General features: G+C 39.8%; 1 protein-coding gene across 1 annotated transcript; it reads left to right on the top strand.

Annotated features, from left to right (window-relative positions):
* Positions 1-2,226: 2,226 nt before the first annotated feature.
* On the top strand, positions 2,227-23,795 carry LOC310956900 (short transient receptor potential channel 4-like; the record flags this gene model as incomplete). Its single annotated transcript, XM_083927275.1, has 14 exons — positions 2,227-2,385; positions 3,491-3,709; positions 8,923-9,063; positions 9,452-9,628; positions 10,917-11,117; positions 19,112-19,457; positions 19,762-19,901; positions 19,990-20,190; positions 20,296-20,417; positions 20,949-21,144; positions 21,262-21,456; positions 21,758-21,799; positions 22,233-22,322; positions 23,094-23,795. 14 exons carry the CDS (start codon positions 2,227-2,229, stop codon positions 23,793-23,795), a joined length of 2,931 nt encoding a protein of 976 aa, XP_083783401.1.

Genomic DNA, 23,795 nt, shown 5'->3' with positions numbered 1-23,795 from the left:
GCCTTGCCTGCTGGCAAAGGGCTCCTCTGGTCTTTACAGGTGGTTTTTGTTGCCTGGGAGTAAGTTCCTGAATTCATGTCATCACCGTGAGGTTGCCATGCAACCGGTGGAGGCTTCCATAATGTTGAATTATTCCTTTAACTTGGTTATTTTAGAATTCAGTACAATACTTTAGTCACAACATATACTTTTACACATATTTATACAAGAAATATGTGTTTCTTCTTGTTCTTATAAATTAATTGGGCTGCTGTGAGTCTGTTAACCCACTCATTATTTATTGAAGAGCCAGTAATGAGTTGTCCTGTGAGAATGGGAAATTGGAGATTGGGAGAGAGGTGCATTAGCTTCTTGAACTCCTTTCTTTTGTATGATTAGTGACATGTTACCTTTTCCACTTTATCTTGTTAAGTATTTTTAGTCAAATGTTCTTCTTCACCCTCATCTCAGTCCCCTGTGGCTTTAAATCCTCTAAGGAACATTAGAAAGAATATGTTTATATTCACTTTTTTGTCTGCCTCTTATAGTCTATTCTCTACTGAAACTGGTTTTAGAATAAGGTCATTATTATGGTCATAGCCCAAGGAGATCTAGACTCAAATAAAAGGTTACTTAATTTAAAGGATGAACACAGTGTATAAATGCTACGTATTAATGTAATTAAAAACACAACTCACCCGTCACTTCTATTCATGTTCAGTATTTTATTATGACAGTGTATTTGTAGATCTCACCGCTGCCAGATTCCAGAGATCTTGACCGTTGCCTTGTTAGGAGACACTCACTGCATACTGCCATTATGAAAGCTTGTTACTGTGAGAAGCTGTACTGTCAAAAGTGCTCCGAGCATCAATTTGCTGTCACCAGGCAACCACAGCTGATGTCGATCAATTAGTATCACTAATGTCTTTAACTAAAGCCATTAGTAACTCAAGAATTAAACATCTTACAATCGACAGCTGCAACATTTGATAAGAAAACAGAGTAAACAATGTAGTAACATTTTTTTATTTTTTTTATTTCATTGCTATAAATAGACTATGATACATATTTGCTTGTCCCCAAACTTTGGCCTTACTTGACCCACTCTATCATTCGGCTTTGAAATATATTTCAAACTCAAGCTACAGGACTCTAAAGACATGCTTCAATACATAATAATTTTGTCATGTCTTGATGCTTTTTTGTCAGTAGGTAATACTTTATACGCTATCTGTGTACATTTAAAGGGATACTTTACCCATCTTAATGCAGGTTTGTGTCATGGCAATGTTGGAATTGTGTTCAGATGACCAGTGTTTGGTCTGTCTCAGTGTCGGAAGTCCCCGTGGACCGGAGCATCAGAGATCTGCCGAAATCCAGCAGTGTGTGATGACACTTTTCATGTCCTTTGGCAATTTTGGCAGGTCTCCGATGCTCTGTTAGGCGGGGACCTTCGTCACAGAGACCAAACACCATTCATCTGAACATAATTCCCACATTGCCATGACACAGACCTGCATCAGGAAAACATCTCTTTAACCTTTTCTGTTGAGGCGTTACATGTTTTTACTCTGTACCATCTGCAATGTATTGTTTTCTATTTTGTTTTATGTATGAAATAGAGGTGTACCTGATGTGAAACTTTGCTGCCTTCTTGGCGATGTCACTGCTAAGAAAAGATATTCTATCTTAATTGTTTTTTTAGCTGGTTAAATAAGGGTAAAATATATGTATATTTTTTAAATACAGGAAATGCAATTTTGGGGAAGGTGAGGCACTTAAAAAGCAAAGCACTAAAAGCTCCAAGGTCACTGAAAGATAGCTTTTGTGGCCAGTGACATACCTTGTGTCTATAACTTCTTGTTTGTATTTGGGGGGCTTATCTGCAGTAAACATATGTTTTAGTAGACTTAAATAAATTCATAATGTATGAAAATGTGTTAAATATTTTTTACTCCAGAGTTCGCTCCAGTGGCAGACATCCTTTGAAACTGTTGGTAAAAACAGTAGGTGCTGCTAAAATAGATTATGTTATGGGATTGCCTGCTGTCTCTGATGCTCTGATCTCTGCTCCTGTCTTCTTTTCCTCTCATTCTTATGTTTCATTTCTTGTGAAGGTCAATACAAACAAGGGTCTTCTTTCTATAACACCTTTGCTGTTGTCCCCTTTTAGTGTGAACTCCTCCAGCCTGGCAGCAGCTGTGGCAGTGTTTGCAGAGTGCTGGTAAGCTGAAGCCCAGGGAGATGTCACAGCTGTACTACCGACGGACTGACAGCTCCTCGTATCGGGACCGCATCCCACTGAGAATTGTGCGGGCCGAGTCGGAGCTGTCGCCTTTGGAGAAAGCCTACCTCGGAGCTGTAGAAAAGGGGGACTACGCCAGTGTCAAACATGCTCTGGAGGTGTGTGTTAGTTTTTGTATAAATGCATGGAAGAATTGACCATTTGTTAATTGATGAGTGAATATAGCCACAGAAAATCTACATCATAGGGATTAGAGGATGGAAATTAATTGGATTAATTTAGAAAGGATTAGAAGATTTATGAGCAACATGTGGAGCCATGATTATCCTCTACTCATTTCCAATAGCATCTGTGGCCTTTATTTATCTTGACAGGTGTCAGAACTCTAGTAGACACAGAATATTGCTAGAGAGCAGCTGTTTGGTAATCCCACAGTACCTGGGCTGCTCAAAATGATGCAATACAGACACAAAAACAAACAGAGGGCTTGTCACATAGCAATGCAGTTAACCACATAATGCAATAAGGCAAACTAAAAGGGATAAAAACAGCTGAGAAAAACCACTCACTGGTTATTTTCCAGCGAGCAAATCTCAATCTAAAAGCCCTATTATGCTGCTCAAATTTGCATGTCAATATTGCTGCTGCAAACAACTAATGCCAGATGTGAGCACCAAATATTTTATTTAAAAGAGCACTCCAACTCCAATTTTAGCATTGCACTTCTTAACATTGCTGGGCTCACTATTAGCAGCTGTAAAAAAAATAAAAAATGATACAAATCGATGCAGCAGAAACAGATACATTTTTATCCCACTCATTCTTTTTCCTTGTCAAAACCTGGTGCCTACATTACCCACAAGGCAACCTGACCACTGACAGTTCACTCAGGGATCCAGGTGTATTATAGTAGCAGCTAACATACTGTAGCTTCGAGCTGTAAGCTTCAACAGAGATGAAGAGTGGGCTACTGACGAGTGGTAAGCTCACTCCTTTATGACTCTACACGTCCAGATATTCTTTAAATTTTCAAACTTGTAGTCTTCAAACAACATCACTCTAGGCAATATATCATTTTTTTCAGCTTTCTCAGAGCAGAACTCTGTAGACTTTGAGTTTGCTCTGTCAGCTCTGAACATCTCCATTTAAAAAAAGCAATGTGTTTTCCATGGCAATGACTATTTCCCCTTCTAATCAACAGTATTGTTAAACCTAATCCCTGAGTAACTCTTGAAATTTTCAATCACAACCTTATTTTGCCAGGAGGCAGAGATCTACTTCAAGATCAACATCAACTGCATCGACCCTCTTGGCCGCACAGCCCTACTGATTGCCATTGAGAATGAGAACCTGGAAATCATTGAACTCTTGTTAAGCTTCAATGTCTACGTCGGTGATGCCCTGCTGCATGCGATTCGCAAGGAAGTGGTGGGAGCCGTGGAGCTGCTGCTAAATCACAAAAAGCCTAGCGGTGGCATGCAGGTGAGGAGGGGACTGAGGGGATAAAAGTCCTTTATTCATGAAGTAGGTGATATTTTGAGGTTGATAAAATACAGTGTGTTTGATCCTATTTCTATGAACTGTGCCAGTTTCGTGTGTAAAAGGTATTTTATCAAACAGAATATGACTTTAGTCAAATGCAGTAATGTGCAACTCACACTGCATGTATATTAATATATGTATATTAATATATATAGTCGTATGTATCTTAAAGAATGACACAAAACCCCAGACTTGCTGTGTTTCACCCTCTAAAAACTGACCAATGAGGCCCGGACTGGTGCCAAATCACAGAAGGAATTTGAAATGTAAAATATTAGCACTCATTTTGTAGCTTATACGTTGCATGCAGTTGCCTGGGGTTTTTATACAATCTAAAATAATTGACCCAGTATTACTGGCAACAACAAATCTGACACAACCATGTTTTTCATAAGATTTATTCTGTCTTTTGGAAAAGGAACAGGTCTTACAGAGAGAAAGTTAGTGCGAGCAGGTTCACTGAGAGAAAATATGATGTTTATTTCTTACAAATTTACAGTATAGTATTCTTTCTTGAAGTTACGCTCGCTTGAGAATGCGTTTTTTCATTAGCAAACCCTTTCTAGTCTTTGGGAAGTGCCTGTTTCGAGATTTAATTGCTGTAAAAAAAAACAAAATATAGTCTTTGATTGATTTCACTTTGCATTGATTGAAGAGGACTTTCTTTTACTTGTTCCTGCCACACATTTATAGACTGAAACACACACACACACACACACACACACACACACACACACACACACACACATACAAGCACACATTCACTTGCTCTCTTCCTATCGTCTCCCTATCAGCTGTAATGCACTGTAAACCACAAAGGAACAGATGTTTTTTGGCTTCACCGATCAACCGAAGGCTGGTGGGGGTGTGATATTGCTGTTCCTGTTGTGCCCTGTTAAAAGCTGTGCATTCATCTTTGAAGTGAAATAGTTAAAAAGGGAAAAAATAAAAGGAAATGGGAAGCGGGAGGGAACAAAAGAGCACCAGTAAAAGAGATAGCTCAGGCTTGTTTGTAAAAAGAAGGGGAGGGAAATGAAACGAGTGAGATACTGAGGCCAAAAATATCCAGTCCAAACCCTTCAGCTGTGACATCTATCAGCCTCCACATTTCCCTTTTACCTTAATGTCTGTGTGAGATAATGCTTCTTCCATTTACACAAGTATGTTGTGAAAATAGATCACTCTAGCGCTACACGCAAATGACCCCAAGATAAGCTCATTGATTATAGTAAACGGCTGTCTGGGGAAGAAGTGCATCCTATCTGTTGCCAGTGTCTTCTCTGAGATTTATTAATAAGAGTATTCATTTCGTGCTTTGCTGGAATCATGCTTATTTGTCTTGCTATTTTGCCGGCTGTCTGAATGATGTGTTTGTAATAACCTCGCAAGTGCCGTGGCTTATTTGTCTTCCACTGAGGAGGGCATTGGATATCAGCGTTTTAAACAGCTTCATGCATTATCCTCAGATACCCATCTGTCGGGAAGGGCCTTCGGTTGCTTCTGTCTTTTTTTTTCAGATTGTAATACTCTTTTTATAGTCCTCATTTTTCATATTGTTTTTTCGGGTTACTTCGCAACCTACATATGGAGTGCATGTGAAGATAGTTACATAAGGAAATCCCTCTTCTTCCTACATATAACACAGTAAGCATATCATGCAATCATGCCTGCTTGACCACAAAGACATGAGCTTTATTTTTTGCAGCATCATTCAAAGACAGAACAGCTCAGTGTCCCATTTTCTTACCAGCTCTCTCGAAACAACATGTTTGTGATGTTGTAGGATGACAGGTGAAATCCAGTGAGGAGGCCCAAAAGGGAGCACAGTGACAAACAAAAGTCACGCTGTGCTTCCTTTGGAAATGCTAAATTTAATCAGTGTGCTGACAGTGGATACCTCATTCTAATATTACTAAAAACATGCATTACTCAGGGCAAGTCTGCTATTATTGTGTTTCTTTTCTCTGCTATTATCATAACGTCACATCTAGAAGCCTGCACTCCTCCTGCTCTGTGCTTGGGCACAGGCCAAAGCTGTTTGATGTAGACTATTTGATGTCCCTCCTCCTCCCACGTGGAAAACAAGAGTGTATAGCTTATTAGATCACCCTCCACTGTGAAATATGATGCTTCTAAGACATGGCTTTTTGCCACTCTTTGGAGTTGCTGCTGCCCTGTGACATCTCCGAGAGTAAACTACACAAGTCATTAGTTATTAACAAGTCCACATGTAAGATATCTTTTGGGTGCAATATGGATGACGAAACCTTTTTGAGAAAATGAACAAATCCCCTGGATAACAGGGTTTTACAGACGCTATTAATGTTTCAAAATGATATTTTGTCTTCTATCCTTTGATTTATGAAAAACTACAGACTATCTTGCAATGGGATCACACCAGCCACAACGTCAAATCAGGCCAGGGATCAAAGTGAAGAGGCAATTGCCCCCTCCGTACTTTCTACCTTCCCTACTTTCGGCGCCCTTGCTCAGACCACACCCATCTTTGATCTTGGCCCTCATTTTGATCTCAACTACAAACCTGTACATTTTTGTGACTGTATCTTAAAGTGTGTGTGTGATTTGTGATGTATCCAACGTCATTGCAACACTATTGCGTTGACGAAATCTGTCTACATCCACACAAAGTGCCCAACCCTCGTGGGTTTACAGGACACCAAAGGTACATTTGCAGGGTTCAAACATTTGATTACATTTCCTTACAAAATTACAGGTTATTTTAGAGCTAGATCCTAAAAACATTATCCTGCCTTCTCTTCCAAGCTTGGTAAGTAAAAACTGCAACAAAAAAGTTCTCTTCCTGAAGCACAACTCGTGTTTTTTTTCACCCAGCCAAAATATATCAACATAAATGGAAGTCATTTTGCTGAAATGTACATCCCTAATGCCCTTGTAATCAGGACTGTAAAACAAAGAAATACATTTATTTGCTCACACAAAAAAGTCTGTCTTCCTCTGGAGTGGCATTACACCAGCTGGTCTCTATGGCCAATGGCAATGTCTTGAGCGTATTATTTCAGATAAGGATATATTATATCCGTTTGTAGTGATTATAAATCTTTTGGGTGGATTATTTCGCTATAAATACATTTAAAAAAGGAACCACTTTCATTTTCACAGGAAAGTTGAGTTGGAAACAGGTCAGTGAATCCCTTTAATGTGGAACTCACAAACTGTATATTTCCCATGTGTCCCTTGTCACCTGACTTGTCAGCCTGTCACTGTGTTACTGTCACATATTTCTAGAAATCTGCCACTGGAAAGTCTCCTGATGCTTGCAGTACAAATTGTGTGTAGACTATCAGATGAGAAAACTTGCCTGAGAGATCAATACCAGTCTATTGTCAGTTTGTCAGTATATCAACTTTCTGTCTGTCCCGTAAAATAATATAACCGTAAAAGACTGTCAATTTAGCTATCAGGGGTTTAGGTCAACTCATTCCCTGAGTATTAGCCTAATTACTTTTGTTCCTTGGCTTTTGACTCTGCATGAGACTTTGCTCCTTTTAGTGTTTTTATTGTTTTGTTTTATGTTTATGATTACTGATGTACAGCACTTTGATGCAGCACTGGTTGTTTTTTAAAGTGCTCTATAAATAAAGTGGAGTTGAGTTGAGTTACAGTAATTTCAATGTAAGTTGTATGTTAACTAGTGAAGTGTAAAAGTAGGTTATACTGCTCTACAAACATTTAACATTTTCCATAGGTTTTAGGATATTAAAATGATTAAGCCATGCAAATGCATCATATCTGAAACAATAAATAACATGCAGAGACTACAAAGCAGAGATAAACGCCAAATTGCAGTGATGGCACTCAGCTAGCTTTAGCTAAAGCTAATTCACCGTTTGACACAAACACATTTAGTTTTTACAATTTGTATAACTGTTAAACAGCTACACAGCTGTTACACTCCCCTGGTTGTGTAGTGACTTTATAGAGATAGCCTGCTCTTCCAAGGTAAAGATCTCTCACTCAAACTAGAGCCCCTTATTCCCATGTGCCCTCTAGTTGCTAAATATGTCCTTTATGGTTATACTCTAAGAATTCTCTGACTATCCTCTTTCTCCTCCCTTCCTCCGTCACCACAGAATCAGATAATAGGTCTTCAATTAAAATAAGTGAAAATGGCTAGCTTAGTCCTCTGCAGCACACCGCCGTGTGTACCCACTGAATGACATGGGAATAGCAGAAGGGTTTAGCTGGAGTGGGCGATAAGAGGGATAGGTGGAATGAGTTTCTTTCTGAGCATAATGATTCCCTGGGAAATGTGTGAAATACTGATGCTTTTTACCGCACCGTGGCTTATAGCCTTTATAGGGGTCTTGATATGGATAGCATTTTGTCTGTGACTTTGACAAAGGGCATCACTTAGCCTGGCTTACTGGATGTACAGTGCAGGTATAAAGCCTGGCAGGTTCTCGGATGGCAGGTATCCATCTCTACTTCCACTATCTCGACTATCTTTTTGCAAGGACACTGTCTCTGCATCCAGGGCTTCGCACCACCCAAGGTGATTGGATTGGTTTAAAGAAATACAAACAACCAAGTGCTTTTTTTCTCCCCAATGAACCAGAATTTGAAAACCAGAATGTTAACTTGTGCAGTCAGACGGAGCAGAAGAACTTTATTGATCCCCGGGGAGAAGGATACAATCGATACTTTAACTCCTTTCTTGAATAGAATATATAAAGAAATTATGACGATGACCAATAAACAATAGAAATAAGAAATACCGGTACATAGAATAAGAAATATTGAACTTAGGTACTTTCTGCTGAAATGGGGGAAAAAAACGGACATAGTCCACACTGACACGGTGCTCTGGCAATGCAAGGCTACGTCATGCTGTTTTTCATTGAAGCTTGATCCTGCTTGTTTCATTTAACTTCAATGTAAAGACATTTGACCTGTACTCTGAAGTGAACAAAAAATCTTTTAAGCTGAGTATTTAACCAAACCAAATACTTCCACTGAGCACGGATCATGTCAGTTAAACCTGACGGAAGGAAAAAGGTCTGAGCTCTATCAAATGATAATAGATCACGTAAGGCCAAGGCCAAATGTGCTGCTTCAAGGGCTTCATTCAATATGTGTGATTAAAGCTTTTATTCTCTGCTCTCCCCTGAAAGGTTCCTCCTATCTTATTGGACAAGCAGTTCTCTGACTTTACCCCTGACATCACTCCCATCATCCTCGCTGCACACACCAACAACTATGAAATTATCAAGCTTCTGGTGCAGAAAGGCGTGTCTATGCCGCAGCCTCACGAGGTGGGTAAACTACATATATTCTGTCGGTATTATAGCAGCGGCAAACCAAATACACTATCTCCAAAATGTCAACAACTATCCTGGGAACAAACAAAAGTCTTGTGTGCAGACAGTTTAAAGTGCAGTTTAAAGTGCAAACTAAAGCCAGTGGTGTTATGAACATGTTTTATGAGTCATCATTCAGATGATACAGAAGATACACAACTGGGTTTTTAATATGCTCATAATTAATCAGGTCAAAATCTCCCTGATTGTGCATTTAGTGTCTAAATAACATACTCAGGCGTGACATAATGGATACAGCTTGCATTGCAGGATCGAAACATAATCTATTACCAAACACCGGGAAGCCTCATTAAAATGGTCCATGCTTTGTTTGATGTTGCAGGTGCGCTGTAACTGTGTGGAGTGCGTGTCTAGTTCAGATGTGGACAGCCTGCGGCACTCGCGCTCCCGCCTCAACATCTACAAAGCTCTGTCGAGTCCCTCGCTAATTGCGCTCTCCAGCGAGGACCCCTTCCTCACTGCGTTCAGGCTCAGCTGGGAGCTGCAAGAGCTCAGCAAGGTGAGTTACATCTTTTGGTAGGATTTCATTAGCTGTAAGTTTCATTAATTATCTGTGCCCTTTCATGATACCATTATATGACATTCAGTGGCCTGTCAATTTACTCGCCCAGCATTGATATAAATTATGAAAAGGGTCACAGAAATAATTACAAAAACGGGATCCTTGTCTGCACGTTCATGGTATTTCCAGATTCAATATTATTAAACGAAAGGTTAATTAATTGTTTTAGTCAAGCTTCCCAGAGGTAAAGTCTAATTTAGAAACACAAGGACTTTTTCTTTGCGATTAGATACCACGGTCAAAAACATCATTGTTTTCATGCACTGGTCAATTTTGAGGTTGTGGGCTCTTTTGCTTCTTGTCTTCTTTCACACTAGTGTAAAGAAAACATCTACAATACACATTTGGGTGTTTATTTCTCTACACTTTGTCACTTTGTCTATTTGTGTCGGTAAATTTCCAATGCCAGTTGCTAGTTTTATATTTATTATATGTACAACACACACAAAAAAAAAATCCCATTTGCACAAAATTTTCCAGTTCTATCCTTATCTATATTCTGAAGGATTTTACAGAGGGGTTTGTCATATATATATTTCATAGTCTGATTTATGTAGCATTGTTCTAAAATTGCTCTTGATTTAGCTGTTGACAGTATTTTCTAATTTAAATATCTAAAATCCCCTCAGTAAAAACATTTGACTCTGAAATGTCAACAAAATTAAATAACAATGTTGAACCCGGCTTTATCTAATGTTCAGATTTGTGTAATGCAAATGTATGCAAATGAACACATATTTAATAAGATACTGCCTTATTTGCATATTTAAACATAAATATTCAGAAAACTTGCAGACGCTGCTTTGGATAGATTTATCTGTTTTTGCTTTGGAAGCTCACGCAGATGACAGATAAGCAAAGCTTGAATTTCATTACCAAGGCATTAAAGCTGCAAGGTAATACTTGATTCAGTGATGAGATTATAACTCTAAATGGGGATTTAGGATGCTCAACACATAGATAGTAACAGAAAATGGTCTTTATTCATTAAAGTCACATCAGTCATTAGGTCACTGGAAAGTTGCTGGAATAGTTCATCTATAATAGTTTGTAATGTTTAATGCAGAAAACTTGTGATACAAACAATAATTGTCTTAATGTACACATGTACATATTCTACTATGTCTCATGGTGATATCTGACTCACTGTACGTGTCAGTTGCCAGGTTATTGGAGGGGTCTTGATGTTAAGCTGTATCTGTATTCTGTATACACCCTTTCTAAGGTTGAGAATGAGTTCAAATCAGAGTACGAAGAGCTTTCGCAGCAGTGTAAGCAGTTTGCCAAGGACCTCTTGGACCAGACGAGAAGCTCAAGAGAGCTGGAGATGATCCTCAACTACAGGGACGACATCAACTTATTGGAGGAGGAGGGCAATAATGACCTGGCAAGACTCAAGCTAGCTATCAAGTACCACCAAAAAGAGGTATGCATGATACATAATATTAGTGGACATGTGACGAAAGTCTGATTCAAAGATTTCTTACTGGATCAGATGGTAAAAGCTGTGATAATAAACGCAGTTTGAGTGAGTGCCATGGTTTGGTAAATGGACTTCATTTATAGTGTAATACTCACCCTGCCCTATTATTTATTAAATTTAAAATATTCAATTTTATTTATAGTGTCAAATCATGACAAAAGTTATCAATCTCAAGACACTTTCCATATAGAGTAGGTCTATACCACACATCAAGTTATATTGCTGCAATATTGTGGCAACGGAAACCTTCCTTTTAACAGGCAGGAACATGGGAACAAACAGAGTTGTGGTGGACGGCGATCAGCCTTGACCGGTTAACGTGGATAGATAGAAAGAAAGAGCGATAGAGAATTAAAACATAGTAACACAATACTATTCGAAGGACAAAACACAAAGGGCAGTTTGAAAGCTGCTGTAATGGGAAGGAAGCAGGGGTTATCTTCTTTATGGTTACCAACAAAATGATCTCAAACACAAACACACCCACACACACACACACACACACACACACACACATATACACTACCTCTCAGTCAAGTGCGCCTGCCCTCTGCTGTGAGCTGTGAAAGTCAGATATTACTGCAATATCACAGTTTTAGCCTGTTATAATGTGCAATATATAAGAAAAATCATCTTGGTATTCAGGCTTTTCCTTGGGTCTCCTTCAGTAATTTTTTTTCCTTCTGTCCAGTATTGTTCCACATGCCCAAGGCAACATTCATGGTAAGGTATTTTTTTTTACTGCACCAAGAAAATATCTTCTCAGAGGGTGTCACTGCCAGCCAATACAAGCTGGTGTAATGATGTCAGATTAGAATCAGGTACCTTTTTTGATGGTGGCAGACGCTGGTTCGGATAGAGTTTTATCCGTTTTTGCTTTGGCAGCTCACACAGATGACATATAGGCAAAGCATTAAAGCTGCAAGGTAATACTTGATTCAGTGTTAAGATTGTAAGTGAAGCTGTAGCTGTAGGATGCTTAACACATAGATAGCAACATAAAATGGTGTTTATTCATTCAAGTCATGTCGGTCATTATTTCACTGAAAAGACAACCTGTTGCTGGAATGTTTGCATACAGCGCATCTACACATGCTCTGTAGTAGTCTGTAATGTTTAACGCTGAACATGTACAGTGCATTTGTTTTTAATGCGCTGGAAAACAGGCATTTATTAAGTGGGGATGAATCTCTGTACTCTGTAGGACCTAAATTGCAAACACATTTCCCACATAAATAATTATGAGGGAAATGATTCAAACCTGATAACTCCACAGTAATATTCCCTCCAGTCCACTGACTTCATGCTTTTATTTCTACTGTGTGATAAACATTTTCTCAGTGGGTTGAGCCATGACTAATTGCTATGGAAGAGTTCTAATTAAAAGGTACATTTGAATTCTTATTCAGTACATTAAACATGTGCTGTTGTTATATAAACCTGCAGTATGACTAATTGAGTGTCTCTAAAATGCATTGCATTTCCCCATCACATTTAGATGGTAAACTATTAATGCCCCAAATATGTCGTAATTGTTAAAGATGAGGAGTAATACAAGATATATTTTAGATCATTCATCTATTTAATTTAATAATTGTATTATTTACTTTTACCGCATATTTACCTGTCAAAAGCTTAGTGCTGTGTACAAAAAGGTTATGGGAAAACGATATAACTGATGCATGAAGTTAAGCGATGGTTGATGGCTTCCTCAGGCAACAAGAAAAGGGTAAATAGATATTGAAATGCTGAAGTGTTCCGCTGAATATAGAGGTGAAGAAAAAACGATAAGGAAGCAGACACTTTACTCCCAGGAGCGACTTATAATTCATTCAGCTGTCTTTTGCTGGGAGCTCTGCTTGTCTGAGCGAGCAGATGCACTTTTGGAGGCATCTCGATTAATGCCTCCGCCCCTTCCTCCTGCTTCAATCCAGTTGTCACGCATCAAGACTCGGCTCTGCCGATGAGCATGACATGTTGAGGCGCAAAAGGACAATTGGGAAAAATGCAGGTGAACAGGTGGACATGATGATGGACTGTCCCCTCTCATCAACCCCTCTGCTGTTGGCAGGTCATCTCTCATTGCACACACTGTAAACAATCATCCCCTCCTGCTGCCACAACTGTTCCACCACACATCCCCTCTCCCCAGGGAGCTCTTAATTATTCACAAGATGTCCCAATATGCCCTTTTCCCGCATCCTATCTATAACACTCTACGATTGTACCAGGACTTTGATGGAGGACAGTGTCTCATGATGTGGGTAACATTCCACCCAGCTGCCCTTTTTTAAGATGATAAATATCCCAGCTGTCAAGAGTGGTTAGCAATCATTTGAAGGTAGAGTTATGCTGCTGGAAATGCTAATTATAAATGTGTGTGTGCTTGCGTGCATGCGTGCGTGCGTGCGTGCGTGCATACGTGCGTGTGCGGCATTTTATAGTGCTTTAGTGCTATAGTGTATTTAATGTCAAAATGGATCATTTATCGCTGTAAAATCTTTCACCCCTTAAAACAAGTGAAAGTATTCTGTCTTATTATATCTTGTTTCAAAGTTCAAATTCTCATTTCAAAAAATAAATCCTTGAAATATGCGAAGTATTAAATAATCTTACTGCAATGGGAGATTTTATTTCTCTTATTTTGGTTGGACATAGATGAACTGATTTATAGACTTTTAGCAGACTATGCAGTAATGTAATTATAAAGGTACTGACGTTACCTCTGTACTATGTAGCAGATGTAAAGGAGGTCTTTGTGGAACTGGATTTTATATCAGTTCAACCACACAGGGAAATATTCCATTGATAGTATTAAACGTTATCTTGGCAGCGCTGTGCCATAAGGTGTAACATTTTGTGTGATTTTTCAGACAGTGTTTAGTAAACAATTCATTGAGAGGAAACAGAGGACGTGTGAAGTATTACACAGCATCAAAGATTTTGTTTCTATTAACACTTTAAACCGCGTCCCAACTCTTTTGGAAACAGTGTTGTCGGAACATACACACAAAGAGAGCTATTTAAAGTAAATTTAATTATAGTGATGTGACAGATGACCTTTGAGCCAGACAAGGTTTTCGCCCCTGCGATGCACTGAGGGTTAAGTGGATGCTAAGTTGGACTGGAAAGGCTTGAAAGACTGATTTTGCAGAGTGCAGTTATTATGTGCAGGGCGTTTTGTCCGTGGTGTGATTACCACACATCTCTTTCAGCAATTTTGCAGACAAAGACTCAAGCTTTTATAATTGGCATGACACTCTGTGAATGTGTGATTTTTTTTTTTTTATTACTGTCTCTTGATGAGTGTTGCAGTGAGTCACGATGAGCATGCCTTTGACCCTCAACTGAAACATTTCTCCTCTTAACCCTCTTACAGTTTGTGTATCGAGTGTGTGCACGCTCGCTTACGTTTTGCATTTATCCTCTCGTCTGTGTGTGTTTTTAAGCTTTGCTGCTGCTGTGCTCCAAGGGTTTAGAAACACAATTTATAATGGTCTGAAGAGAACTCTCCACAGGCCTCCGGCCTAAGGAGCTGAGCTAACAGAACAGTCTGCGCTTTGATGCAGCGGGAGGCCAAATCAGATAGATATGATCAGTAACAGACTCAATAAAGAGCAGATTATCTCCTCTACCTCCCTGAAGGTTTCAGCGGATTACTCTCATTTGTACTTATGTACTGGCAAAAGTATACTACATTGAAGATTCACAGTGTGAGTAGAACAGACCCTTTTATGGTTGAAATTCTCAGAGGAGCAAAGGGAAACCTATCAAGTTTACATGCTGTAGTTTGACGTTGCCCCCTTGTGATACCTCATAAAAATTGCAATTCAGAATTTCAAGATGTTTTCAATGCCTCCGTTAAATGGCGATGTAATGAGGTATAAGTGGTATGCCGAGAAGGACCATTAGCACTCCCTGCAGCACATAGTTTCTTCACCATCTTCACAGTTCAGTCTCCGGAGTTGAGCAAAGTTTAGCCTTCAAATTATAGTTTTCTTAAAACAAAATTAAAAAAAGAGATCACTCCACTTGTTCCCGGTGCAGAAATACTCACATAATTGCATTTGTTTTTAGAGTTGGTGAAATATTTTCCAGATTTCTTTATTTTTTTTCTTGTAAACTAAATAAGCAGTGTTGTTTAGAGGATGTTGTTTTATGTACTCGTGTGTTCCTGCAGTACTCATTCATGTTTGTGCTATTTTGTCATGTCTATGACACCCTGTTTTCATAAGAACGAGGCCATCAATGTGACATCAGTGTGTGGCTTGATTGAGAACCATCAACAGGTTCCGAGGAAGGCCAAAGTCATCCTCTGCAGGGGGAGTTTGAGATATTAAAATCAAGCTGGTGATTGCGGGAAGGACAGAAAGATTTAGGGCACCCTCCGTTCCAGTAGCCATTGGTTTACTGAACTCAATGAAATGACTCACTGTACTGGAGACTCATTCATTATAAGCTACCATCTGTTGTTTCTGCACTTCATGGGAAGTTCTTTTTAACGAGATCTTGATTTGATTTGTCTGATTTGTATTATGTATGTTTGTTTAAATAATCGCTGTGTTTGTGGATTGTGGACTGCTTGGCTGACTGTGGCTGCAAACTTAATTTTCCATAGTAAAATTCAATTAAAGTGAAGTGAAAGTTCATGTACATCATGGAGAGGTTACTTGTGATAACTGATGAGTGGATGGATGATGACCAAACTGTACAGGAAAACTTTTGTAAAAACGCAAGAATAACACCACAAATAAAAAAAACATCATGAATTTATACATTGTAAATTCTGACGCTCAAAACGGAAATGATTTCCATGTGAGTGTACATGCAAGCAAAGATGGTTTGTCTGGATGATCTTTGTATATTGACACACAACAAAAACTATATGCACATGTATAAATTAATAGCTTTTCAATGATGAAAAAAATGACAGATAGAGCAAGATTTTGTTCTTCTACTTCTCCTTGGAAAAAAGAAAGCAGCCAAAACAGCTGTAGGTTGTGCACCTGTCCAAGCAGAGTAGAAGATTCTGAAAAGCCGCAGGGGAACCTGTCTTCACAGAGTTAGAGAGCTTCCTTTCTTGTCCACTCATACACTTTTGGACAGTTGACAGTGGAGAAAGGCAGGGGAGAACCTTTCCAAACTGGACTTGAGACCAAGAGGGAGTCTGTTTGACTTGTGTGAACAAGACCCCTAAGGCAAATATGACACTTTACTACTGCTGAGCTCTGGAAGTGATTGTGACGAAGGGATGGTGAAATAACAGAGGTGTTGGAAATGTTTTTTCTCCAGTAAAATAGAATAGAGGAAGACAGGTTTGTAAAGGAAAGTATCTGTGCATAAGCAAAGGAAGTTACAGTCAAGGCGATGCCAGGTCCCAGATTCCTTCCTGTTCATGTTCGATATGTTGCTGTAGGTTATAGTACACTTCTTCACTTGTTTGATGTTAATGTCTGTTTATGATGTTTATGTTTATTATAATTTTTTTTGGACCTAGGGACTGCAGATGCAAATTATCCTAAGGCTAACTCTGGTGCAATGTATCAAATGGTTTAATTTATGTTTTTAATTGCCCATGGTCCCTTTCCAATAAAATCGAATCAATCAATCAAATACCAACATTTTTGGATGCCCCTCGGCGTCTGATACTGACTCACATGCACTCACATGCATGCGTGGCCAGACCAGCTATCAATACACACAAACAGAGAAACTCAAATTACAACACACACAGAGGGATAGTTACTTAATTCTCTGCTGAGGACAACATTACTCCGCTATATCTTTAAGCAAATAGTTGTTTGCTGCTATATTAATGTTCTGAATATCATGTACAGCCCCTTTAATAGAAGATAATCTCATTAGGTTTTGGAGATTAGGCTGATATTATTATTACAGACAAATATCAGCATTCACATTTCCTATTATAACGCTGATTATCTTAATTTCTGACCTCATTAGCACCAGTCAGTGTTTAATCTATCAGGCTGATTAAAGCAAGACATCAGGCAGTTCAAGTACCTCTTGTTTACTATCATTAATTAGGAATAATGTTCTGACAAGCGGTTAAAGATGAAAGGTAAAAAGGACCTGTGACAAAACAGTTGTGATAAAACTATCAAAGCTAGATTTATATAGATGGAAAAATTCTCTCTCTCTCTATTTCTGCTGCAGAATTGAAAGCATTTGTTTTATTATTATTTTTCTTTACTGGGCTAAAGTACTTCATTACAAGATCTAGCATGAGCCCAGGGGTCGGCTTCAGACTTTGTTTTCAGCTTAATGAGGTTAGCAGCTTTATCTATAATAAGGTTCACGCTCAAAGGAGTCATATGAAAAAAGAAAATCAGCAGGGGAGACATTCCCCTGTCCTTCCCCATTTTTTTCTCTCATTGTCAGAATATGTTATTATGTTGGTGATATAGAGTTGAAGCTGTATCATTGATCAGCTCTATTACCTAAATGCTCTCTTTCTTTTTCTCTCTCTCTCTCTCTCTCTCTCTCTCTCTCTCTCTCTCTCTCTCTCTCTTTCTCTCTCTCTCTCTCTCTCATAAGAAGAAAGAATATTCCTCTCATTCTCACTCATCCATGACATTCAATCCATCCTATATTCCCTTTATGCATTATGTGGCTGTTGAAGTATGGAAATATGAGCCATTCCACTCCAGACCCCGACACAGATAGGGATCTCTGGTTTCCATGGTAACGAGACTGCAGAGTTGAATTGGCACCCAACAGTGCCGGTCGACACTTTGACTCTGATATAGAGGCTCAACCTGATATTTCACAGCATCGTTTGTGTGCCTGTGTAAGTGTGTTTGCATGTGCCCATGCTGCTGGACTCACGTATTCAATGAGTTTGTTTGTTTGTTTGTTTTCTTTGGGGGGGAAATGTATCCCAGATACCTCTAGATTATCGCCAGATGCTGCTGATGCTGCTGATGCCTTGGTCCATTTAGCAGAAGCAGCCCCACAGCACAGCTGCAGTTGATGCATCAACATTTTGGCCTTGCTGATCATTCGAAATCTGTACTCAGTTACCAAGATGACAGCAACCTTTTTCCTCCATCCATTAAAGAAATTGATCCCACAGCAACGCAAAACATCACACAAACAGATAAAATATTTCCCACGTTGATTCATATTCCAAACATTTTCAATGAATCTTGCCGTGGGTAAAAAAAAACCATAAAATCACCAACCACATTCAGACACCTCAGGAACGAGTACTGTGTTATCTCAAGAAAATCATTAAATTGTCAACAGATAGTTTTCCATCCCCCAAATGGTATTGATGGTACCAGACTACGAAGCCTCCGTGTTCCTCTCCGTGAGAGTCGTCATTTTGCCAGGAGTTTGTACCTGGTGGCAGACAGCGAAAGCGAGGCTTATAGAAAACCAATCTAATGTTGGCCATTATATCAATGCCATTAGTCTGTAGCCATTACATTGTGCAATCAACATTAACTTCATAATGATATGTTAAACACGAAAGTTATCTTCTGGTACTTTAAGGAATGCAATGCAGTCATCTAAAAACATGTTCCTCTAGTTTCTTGGCAACACGTAGCTTTCTTTTACCGACCCCACAGCCTGTATGAGGTTCCTTTTTGCTTTTTTTTTTTTTTCTGTCAAGCCGTTACCTGATTTCCTTGTAAAATATCCATTTGTGTCGATGATTGCTCTTCAATTTTTGACACCACCAACACATCCTACTCCAACATATGTATGATCTGAACTGGAACTCGCTGCAGTTGCTTATTCTGGCTCTAGGGTATTAAGATCTGTGTAAAACCACTAAATAGCCTCAGGCTGAGGATGCTATCTCCCAGAAGGAATTCATGATGGAATCCACCTTAGTTAAGTGTATGAGGAGTTTATTTTTTTATCTCTGCAGAATAAACAGAAAAATCTAACTCTCCCCTTATTTCTTTAAGTTTGTAGCTCAGCCAAACTGCCAGCAGCTTTTGGCATCCCGGTGGTACGATGAGTTCCCCGGCTGGAGGCGACGCCACTGGGCAGGGAAGTTCATCACCTGTGTCTTCATTGGCCTCCTCTACCCTGTGTTTGCTCTCTGCTACCTCCTCGCTCCTAAGAGTCGCCACGGCAACTTCATCCGCAAGCCCTTTATCAAGTTCATCTGCCACACCTCGTCCTACCTGACCTTTCTATTCCTGCTTCTCCTCGCATCCCAGCACATTGTCACCACAGAGCAGGACAGGCAGGACAGGCAAGGCCCCGCACCGACCACTGTGGAGTGGATGATCCTGCCCTGGGTGCTGGGTGAGTAAAAAGGGGTGAGGTCTGATGTATCCTAATGACTTTGGTGATCTCTGGATTTTTCCAGTGAGGTTTGACATCTGTGGTTTTGAGTGAAATGTCTCTAAGACTATTAAATGGATGGCCATGAAATTGCCTTGCAGAATGAATCGTCATAACATTGGTTATCCCTAGACTGTTCATCTAATACCTGCAAATTAATGACATTCCCCTCAGCCTCAACTCTAATGTTAGCATGCTTCAGTTTCCATGGTACAGTACATGGATATTTACTGAGCAGATGATCAGACAATCTCTCTATTTCTAGGGTTCATCTGGGCAGAGATCAAACAAATGTGGGATGGTGGTTTCCAAGACTACGTCCATGACTGGTGGAACCTAATGGACTTTGTCATGAACTCTCTATACCTGGCAACCATCTCCCTGAAGATTGTAGCCTACACTAAGGTAACCAATTATCTATGAATAGCAGGACAATAGACAGGTGTTGTGTAATGTTTTTGTGTTCTCACTTTATATGTTTTTTCCTATTCAGTACAGTGGTAGTAAGCCCAGGAACCAGTGGGAGATGTGGCACCCAACACTAGTAGCTGAGGCAGTGTTTGCCATAGCTAACATTTTCAGTTCTCTGCGCCTCATCTCGCTGTTCACCGCCAACTCTCACCTGGGGCCTCTGCAGATCTCTCTGGGGAGAATGCTGCTGGACATCCTGAAGTTCCTCTTCATCTACTGTCTGGTAAACACGTTTGCACACAGGCAGGAATATAAACATGCATACAGAAACATGTGGATTGGTTTAAGTAATTGCATCCACTTTGCACACTCTTTTCTCTTTCTCCAGGTCCTACTTGCCTTTGCTAATGGGCTGAACCAGCTGTACTTTTACTATGAGACCAAGGCTTCAGATGAGAGGGGGAAATGCAAAGGCATCCGCTGTGTGGAGCAGAATAACGCTTTCTCCACGTGAGTACACAGAAATCTAAACTTTCTTAGTGGCGAAGAAAGAGAGTTGTCTGTATGGTTGCAAAATTCTGGGAATATTTGAAGTCGGAAATTTTCCATGGGAATTAACAGGAATAAACTGGAAATGTATATATATATATATATATTGTACATATAGTTCCTGTTATCCTTATATTTTATATTCCCCTGTTTTTATATTGTTCATATTTTTCTATATTTGTCTCGGTTTATTGTTTCTTATTGATGCTTTTTTTATGTTTGCTATCCAATTTGCTGTAATAAGGAAGTTTCCCCTTTTTGGGACTAATAAAGGAATATCTCATCTCATCTTATCTTATCTTATCTTATGCCCATGAATTCTGATGAAAAGTTGCCAACTCTTTTCCAAAAAAAAAATAGGTAAAAATTCTGGAAAAGAGTTCAACTTTCCATGGAAAATTTACAGGAAATTGAAAAATGTGTGAAAACCTTTCAAGCCAAGAGAAACTGATGTTTAGCTGAATTTGAGTAACACATTTATTTCCCATGCAGGTTATTTGAGACACTTCAGTCTCTCTTCTGGTCAATCTTTGGTCTGATCAGTCTGTATGTGACCAACGTGGATGCAGACCATCAATTCACTGAGTTTGTCGGCGCCACCATGTTCGGCACCTACAACATCATCTCACTGGTGGTGCTCCTCAACATGCTCATAGCCATGATGAACAACTCCTACCAGCACATTGCTGTGAGCAAAGATCAACACACTGGAAAAGGCTGCATGAGTGTGTGGAAAGGATCGTGTTGTTCATAGATCATAGATTGTGTTAGCTGTGCTTTTCATGTGCCCTTATCTTGCTTTCAGGATCATGCAGACATTGAGTGGAAGTTTGCCAGGACAAAGCTGTGGATGAGTTACTTTGAAGAAGGGGCCACTCTTCCGCCACCGTTCAACATCATACCCAGCCCCAAATCATTCTTGTACCTCATATGCTGGATCAAGAGGCAAGTGTGCAAGAGGACAGGATCCAAGCGCCCAGAAACCATTGGAAGTCTTGGAGTAAGTCAGGTCTCACGCATTTTTACAGAATTTTACAGAGATAGAAAAAAAAGCAGGGCTTGGTCAATAGTAAAAATATTCATTATTAGTAGAATCCATTATTTCCAGTTGACAGAAATCTAAATTTGGCACAAAGTCTTTTTTGTGCTGCAACAGTCCGGGCCCATATGCAGTGAAACCTGCAGACAGCAAAGTTTAATACAACTGTGTGATACTGTGAAGATAAACTAAATACACCCTTTTCTCTCATCGCCCACTCTTTTACTAACTCATCCTCCCTGGCAATATGATGTCTCTGCAGAGGCGAGCAGCAGAGAACCTGAGGATGAACCATCAGTATCAGGTAAACATAGTCTCTCTCAAAGCATGCTGAGAACGATTACTGTCCTCTGCCATAGTGAGAGAGTGTGTGTGTGTGAGTGTGTGTATGAGCAACAGATCACACATTCTGCTCTTCGACTGTCTTTCTACACTTTCAATTTCCATCTGTCAATAAAATGCTTTTACGGTGTCTCATACAATAGGCCTAACAATTACACACAGTGGGATGCTCATCACCATTCTCTGTAGAGGATTTTCTATTTGTTCATATCCGCGGGTGCTTATGGTAGCTTTCTTATATGAGATGGAGCCGTAAATGTTTTTTCTTTTGTGCTTATATATTTTTCATCTTTTTTTCTGACTGATTGACTGTGGGTGTATTGTATTGAAGTGACTTTTAAGTCAGTATTAGAGCAAGTCATTGTGTTCATAGGCTTTTTCCCCCACTGATGTAGGAGGTACTGAGGAACTTGGTGAAACGTTATGTTGCCGCAATGATCAGAGATGCCAAGACAGAGGAAGGCCTGACTGAGGAGAACTTCAAGGTAAGCACAGTTCCTGCAGAGCAAAGAATATGTGGCTTTATTAAATATTGATAAATTAAATATTGGTCGCTCGTAGTGACAAATCCGTAGAGAATTATCTCTAATTCTGCAGTTGGAGCAGGGCTTTATAGCATCTTTCAGCATCTTCAGCATTCCTTTTCTGTTTTGGTTTCCTGGCCCATAACAATTAAAGAGCCAGATATTTCCCTCAGGATTTGAGCCAATAGGAGAGGGTGGATATTGGCCTAAGATTAATCAGGTGGACACAGTTGAATTCAAATTCTAAATGTTGCACTGTTTCTGCTGGATATGTAAATATAGGCCACTGTCTGCTAACACGTTTTCCACATCAACTTAAAGAGTGAGTCTGTGTTGTATTTATAGCTCCGCTACCCTCAAGTGGCCAACCAAATCAGTTACTGCAGCTTTAACAATGATTGAGTAACACTATTTAGTTTTTAGTCAGCAAAATCAAATGACATTTCCATACACGAAGAAAGTTTTAAATTTGCTATGGCATGGTGGCAATTATTTGTCAGCAGTTATTTGTTTTTCTAGACATGAAAATGTGTAAAAATTAACAATGCCCCACATTAAAATGTTCTTGTGTGCTTTGTGAGAAAATGAAAGTGCTACCATTATTTTATGACTATATCCACTTAGTATTGACTGTGTTTAAATTGAATCGATAAGAACAACTGGGGCTTATAGTCAAATGAAAAGCATTACTTCATTTAGCAGAGGAGCTCACATTTTGCCTCACTCTCCCAGGAGCTGAAACAAGATATCTCCAGTTTCCGTTACGAGGTGATGGGCATGATGAAGACGGGGAAGCCTGCTCTACAGGGGGCAAAGGCTAGCGGCAGCTCAGGGGAGTCCAGTCTTGCTTACCCCAACTCCTCGCTCAAGGTTTCCCCCTCCCCTCAGAGCAGCCAGGCGAAAAGCAAACTCAACCGATTCAAGATCATCGCATCTATCCTCAAGCAGAACAGTTCTACAGCTTTGCCCAGGCCACCCGAAAACCCAGACGGCCTCCTCAACGGACTCATGGTCTCTGATGACAGCTCTGGTGGGAAGTCAAGCCAAGAGAGAAATTTCCCCAAAGATAACACTGACTTTGGCTTGTTCCAAAAACGCCACTGGGGCGGCAAAGAACCCGCGCTGGGCGCAGGAGAGATTTCCAGAGAGATGTACTCTTTGTCGGAGGAAGCGGGAGAGTCCGGGGGCTCAGACACAGAGCGGCAGGTCAAAGAGCATAAGGCAAGAGGTAAGGATGAGAAAGAACTTCTGTACACGGAGGAGGAATCTGCAGTTAGTGAGGCTCTGAATGAAAACAGCAAGGTCGCGGACGCCGACAACAGCCTGAATGAAGGCGATAAAAAAGAAACCGAGGAAAAGGATAAAGAGAGTTTACCCTGCAGTGACTCAGTAGCTAGCGGATGTTTGTCAGGGTCATCCAGAGAAGAAGCATAA

The sequence above is a fragment of the Echiichthys vipera genome, assembly GCF_963691815.1.
Source record: "Echiichthys vipera genome assembly, chromosome: 14".
NCBI classification, from domain to species: Eukaryota; Metazoa; Chordata; class Actinopteri; order Perciformes; family Trachinidae; genus Echiichthys; species Echiichthys vipera.
The sequence above is the reverse complement of the archived record's forward strand: the minus strand, read 5'-3'. Positions and strand labels throughout refer to the sequence as shown.